We start from the raw sequence: 5,221 nt of genomic DNA, 5'->3' as shown, positions 1-5,221 counted from the left end.
ATAGAGAAAAAGCTGAATGTTTGATAATACCTACATATAATTGGTATCAATTAAATATTGGGTGTCATTATTTTCCATAATCTGTGCAGGCAGAGAAAGAAGTAATCAAGACAGAAGTCTGATGGAAGAAATAGAAATTACAGTGAGATGGAAAAAAAAAATGGTGGCATTTAGGCCAAGATTTAAAGGAAAAAAATCCAAAAGTATCAGCTGAAGTCAATGTGGAGAATAGGAAAATAATTAGGGTACCAGAGCAAGTTTTGTCTGACCAACTGGTACCAGATTCTGCAGCACAGAGCCACCCAGAACCACATGGGGAATGTTTAAAATACTGATCACCAGGATCCAGAAAAGACCAAGTAAAACAAGTTCTCTGCAGGTAGAGAAATTACTTCAAATAGTGGTTAATCTTTAAATGCCAACCAGAGAAGTTTATCATTATTCAGGAGCATTGTAGAATTCACATTCTGGTCATAGGCTCATATAGAGTAGATGCAAATCCTATCTGTTCAGATTGAGGAACTAAATGAGTCTTCTAGATCTGAGTTTTGGAGGTGGGGGAAGGGTTAACCGTTAAAAATACACATTAGCACTATTCTTGCTTAACCCCATTCCCCACCACATACATACTCACACACAAATACATTTCAAATTTTTCCCTTGAATCAAATAAACAAATATACTAGAGAGAGACACATGAAAACTAGAAGTATAATAAATATAAGTAATTATTATTAAGTATTATTATTATTAAGTAATAGTGGTCTATTGTGAGCTTTTAAATGGAGAGTGAAAGACTGTGTAACTCAAGAAACCAGAGATGACTAGAATCACTTCTCTAAGAGGTATATTGGATATAATTTAACTGGTAGTGTTGCAAGATAAAATCAAAGCACAGTTCAAGGAGATGAAACCAATCAGTCATAAACTAAACTGAAAAATTATGTAAAGGTCACCAGAGCTTATTTGTGGGAGAGTAGTCACAAGGGAAAAGAGCACAAATCGGCTGGTTCAGGAGCCAAGCAACTGGCAACCAAGTGAGGGAAGAATTCTGGAGAGGGAGGAAGAGTAGATTTTTTAAAAATCCATGCAAAAGGTGAACACACTGAAAAGAGATACATGCATACATAGAAGGAAGTAGTAATCCTAAGGTGGCACAAAAAGAAGGTGAATATTTCATGTGTCTTTTTGTCCTCATTCCAGTGGAACATCTTCTACCATGGTCTTAGGAAACCACAGCACCATCACAGAATTCATCTTCCTTGGACTGTCTGCTGACCCCCACATCCAGGTTCTGCTCTTTGTGCTTTTCCTAGCAATTTACCTCCTGACCATCATGGGGAACCTGATGATAATGATAGTGACTATGACTGATACCCATCTCCACACCCCCATGTACTTCTTCTTGAGCCACCTCTCCTTCCTGGATCTTTGTTTAACTTCAGTAATTGTGCCCAAGATGCTGGAGAATCTCGTATCTCACAAGAAATCAGTATCAGTAGAAGGCTGCCTCACTCAGGCATTTTTCGTGTTTTCCATCGCCGGAACTGAACTTTTTGTGCTCTCTGCCATGGCCTATGACCGCTATACTGCCATCTGCTACCCCCTGCTCTATGGCCAGCTGATGAGTAAACAGTTGTGTGGGGGTCTGGTATGGGTCTCATGGGCACTGGGCTTTCTGGATGCTCTCATTAACACCCTCATGGCTTGGAATTTGGACTTCTGTGAGGTTCAGGTCATCCCTCACTTCAGCTGTGAACTGCCATCTCTATTTTCTCTATCTTGCTCTGACATCTCCACCAACTTTACAGTCCTGGTGTGCTCTGCCATCATTCATGCCTCTGGAACCTTGCTTCTGGTCTTCTTCTCATATACTCGCATTGTCTCCACCATCCTGAGCATCAGCTCCACCTCAGGCAGAAGTAAAGCCTTCTCCACCTGCTCCTCCCACCTCACTGCAGTGAGCTTTTTCTATGGATCTGCTTTTCTTCGCTATTTCATGCCAACCTCAGGCTCACCTCTGGAGCTGATTTTCTCCATACAGTACAGTGTGGTCACTCCTCTAATAAATCCCCTTATTTACAGCTTGAAGAACAAGGAAGTAAAATCAGCTCTGAAAAGAATGCTGCAAAAAGGTTTAAAACAGCTCAGAGAGCAGAGAACAGGCAGTGGATGACTGGGAGATGGGGAAGAATCTTATCAGATGGTTGAAAAACAGATGTAGGGAAAATTTTCTTGGTTCATAACAGAATGACAAAATATCTTATAAGGGCTAGTTTCCTTTGGAATGCCTGGGAAGATCCAAGAGCTACTTGCTTATGTTGGCTCATATTTAATTTATTCAGAGACAAAACAATGGATTTATTCTCCCTTTTAATTATGAAACATTCCCATTGAGATTAGCACTAAGAAAATTGACAAGAAACTGAATTCTTGTTGGGTCTAATATTTAGAGGGGAAGCTTTGCTAGAAGTAAAAGCACCAAGAAGGCCATTGATAATAAAGACTCATAAATTCCAGACTCAGGAGCTGGAAGGGAGGTTGGGGATAAGCTTGGACTAGATAGGGACTTGTAGAAAAGATAGAAGGATCTAAAAATGGCTGGCAGAGCCAAAGGAAGATTCACAAACGCTTTCCATACTTTGTGCCTCTCCTGTTACCTTCACCTGGTGGCAACAGGGAGAGAATCCACTCTTTCTGGGGTAGCCATCAGCCCTAGTTTGTCATTGGGGCACCACTGTTGGGATGCTGAGGAGGTACTAAGGCCAGGGGGCAGTCATCAATGAGGATGCTGAGGCTGCTGAAGGGATACTGCCTTGCCTCCCCCAGAACCAGATTAGCTGCTTCTCTTAGTTTTCACCCACACTTTCCATTGGTTGACCCTAAGAAAAAGCCACCAGCCTGGGAATCTGGGAGATATCCTCTGTGGGCATCTAGTCCAGGTAATATAAAGCCAAGTACACTGGATAAGCATAGGACTGAGGGCCAACAGAAAACTGGTGTATCACATAATGGTAAACATGAGCCTCCTCAGGCAGGGAAAGGAAGGGAAGGCAAGGCAAGGCAAGGCAAGGTAGAGAAAGGGAAAGAAAAGAAAAAGAAAAGAAAATTAGACAAGAGAAGACCAGATGGTAGAAGGGAGAATGGGAGGAATGAGGGGAAATTTACAAAGAAGACTTCAGTAAGGGTCAGACAAGTAAGGGTACCCCCAGGAGGACACCCTTGGGAGAAAAGGAATTCGAAACCCAAGGCTATAGATGCACTGGCGCCCTCAGGTGGTGTGAGGAATTCACTGCGCCAATGTACACAGCAGTTGAAAGAAGGAAGGAATCCTCTAACTCTATGCTCAGGCAAAACATGGCCTGAAGATAGTCAACAGTTCTGTTTTCAAACTCTGGAATCCCTGAAATTTCAAACTCAAGGGACTGTCTTGCTCTGGGGGATTTTTCTTCCCTGTTGGTAACCTTTCCATCTCACAGGATTTCTGTTCCCACCCAGGCACAGTACTTGACAGATATCCCCCAGAGTTAGAGGATGCTCGAAGTCTACCTAAGTCCTTTTTTCAAATGATTTGGCTTGAAAAAAAATTATCTATAATCTAGTGATACAATAATTGAAAAACCTGCATTTACCTAATTTCAAAATGCCATACATGATAGACCTATTTCGGGCCTTTCCTACAATTTTGCCATATTGGTATGTCTATTTTCCTATTTTATCTTCCTTGATAATTCAAGGAGTTTTCAGTTTTACTTTTCAATTTCCCTTTCTCCATTAATGGTGTAATTTGGGGGAGTATGGATACGTTATACTTTATTGATATGCATGAGAAGGTAGATTTTCCCAAGCCGCTCCCCTTCCTCAGGGGGTCTGGGATGAAAATTGGAGGTCAGGAGATTCTCAGTGTGTTGGGGGATTAAGCCAGGGCAGGGACTCCCCAGCAGCTGAGAGCCTCTCTCTTCCTCTTATTCTCGCTGGGGCTGGTGGTCCAGGAGGCTCTTACTGCTTGGAAGCCATGTGGACAATGAGGTCAACCACCTGGTTGCTGTAGCTGAATTCATTGTCATACCAGGAAATGAGCTTGACAAAGTGGTCATTGAGGGCAATGCCAGTCCCAGCGTCGAAGGTGGAAGAGTGGGTGTCACTGTTGAAGTCGCAGGAGACAACCTGGTCCTCAGTATAGCCCAGGATGCCCTTGAGGGGGCCCTCTGATGCTTGCTTCACCACCTTCTTGATGTGGTCATATATGGCAGCTTTCTCCACGTGGCAGGTCAGATCCACAACTGACACATTGGAGGTGGGGACACAGAAAGTCATACCAGTGAGATTCCTGTTCAGCTCAGGGATGACCTTGCCCACAGCCTTGGCAGCACCAGTGGAAGCAGGGATGATGTTCTGAGCAGCCCCTGGGCCATCATGCCACAGCTTCCCAGGGGGGCCGTCCATGGTCTTCTGGGTGGCAGTGATGGCATGGACGGTGGTCATGAGGCCTTCCACAATGCCAAAGTTGTCATGGATGACTTTGGCCAGAGGAGCCAAACAGGTGGTGGTGCAGGAGGCATTGCTGACAATCTTGAGGGAGTTGTCATTCTTCTCGTGGTTCATGCCCATCACAAACATGGGGGCATCAGTGGAAGGAGCAGAGATGATGACCCTCTTGGCCCCGCCCTTCAAGTGAGCCCCAGCCTCCTCCATGGGGTGAAGACCCCAGTGGACTTCACAACCTACTCAGCACTAGCATCACCCCATTTGATGTTGGCAGGTTCTCACTCCTGGAAGATGGAGATGGACTTCCCATTGATGACAAGTTTCCCATTCTCAGTCTTGACCATGCCATGGAATTTGCCATGGGTAGAATCATACTAGAACATGTACACCATGTAGTTGAGGTCGATGAAGGGGTCATTGATGGCAACAATATTCACTTTGCCAGAGTTAAAAGCAGCCCTGGTGACCAGGCGCCCAGTATGGCCAAATCCGTCCACTCTGACCTTCACCATTTTGTCTCGGGGACATGGCTGGCACTGCACCAGAAGATGCGGCTGTCTGTCGAATGGGGAGGAGCAGAGAGCAATGGTGTAATTTTTTTTAATCTTTAATAAATATTCAACCCTTAATATATGATTCATCATTTATACATTTTGAAGATTCTTGTTTTATTTTTATTATTTCTCTTTTCCATTCACTTTTATACTGCAAGGATTTATGAAACAAGTTAGCA

The 5,221-nt window shown here is 43.8% G+C and overlaps 1 protein-coding gene and 1 pseudogene across 1 annotated transcript; one reads left to right on the top strand and one right to left on the bottom strand.

Annotated features, from left to right (window-relative positions):
* The first annotated feature begins 1,219 nt into the window (after positions 1-1,219).
* LOC112678148 (olfactory receptor 8S1-like) lies at positions 1,220-2,176 on the top strand. Its single transcript, XM_025477253.1, has one exon. The coding sequence runs from the start codon at positions 1,220-1,222 to the stop codon at positions 2,174-2,176; it is 957 nt and encodes a 318-aa protein (XP_025333038.1).
* A 1,766-nt stretch (positions 2,177-3,942) lies between these two features.
* Positions 3,943-5,000, bottom strand: LOC112678172 (glyceraldehyde-3-phosphate dehydrogenase-like; annotated as a pseudogene).
* Positions 5,001-5,221: the final 221 nt, after the last annotated feature.

The sequence above is a fragment of the Canis lupus genome, chromosome 27 (genome assembly GCF_003254725.2).
Source record: "Canis lupus dingo isolate Sandy chromosome 27, ASM325472v2, whole genome shotgun sequence".
Lineage (NCBI taxonomy): Eukaryota > Metazoa > Chordata > Mammalia > Carnivora > Canidae > Canis > Canis lupus.
The sequence above is the reverse complement of the archived record's forward strand: the minus strand, read 5'-3'. Positions and strand labels throughout refer to the sequence as shown.

Coding starts and splice junctions, on each gene's coding strand:
- LOC112678148 (XM_025477253.1), top strand. CDS start 1,220: ATGGTCTTAGGAAACCACAGCACCATCACAGAATTCATCTTCCTTGGA.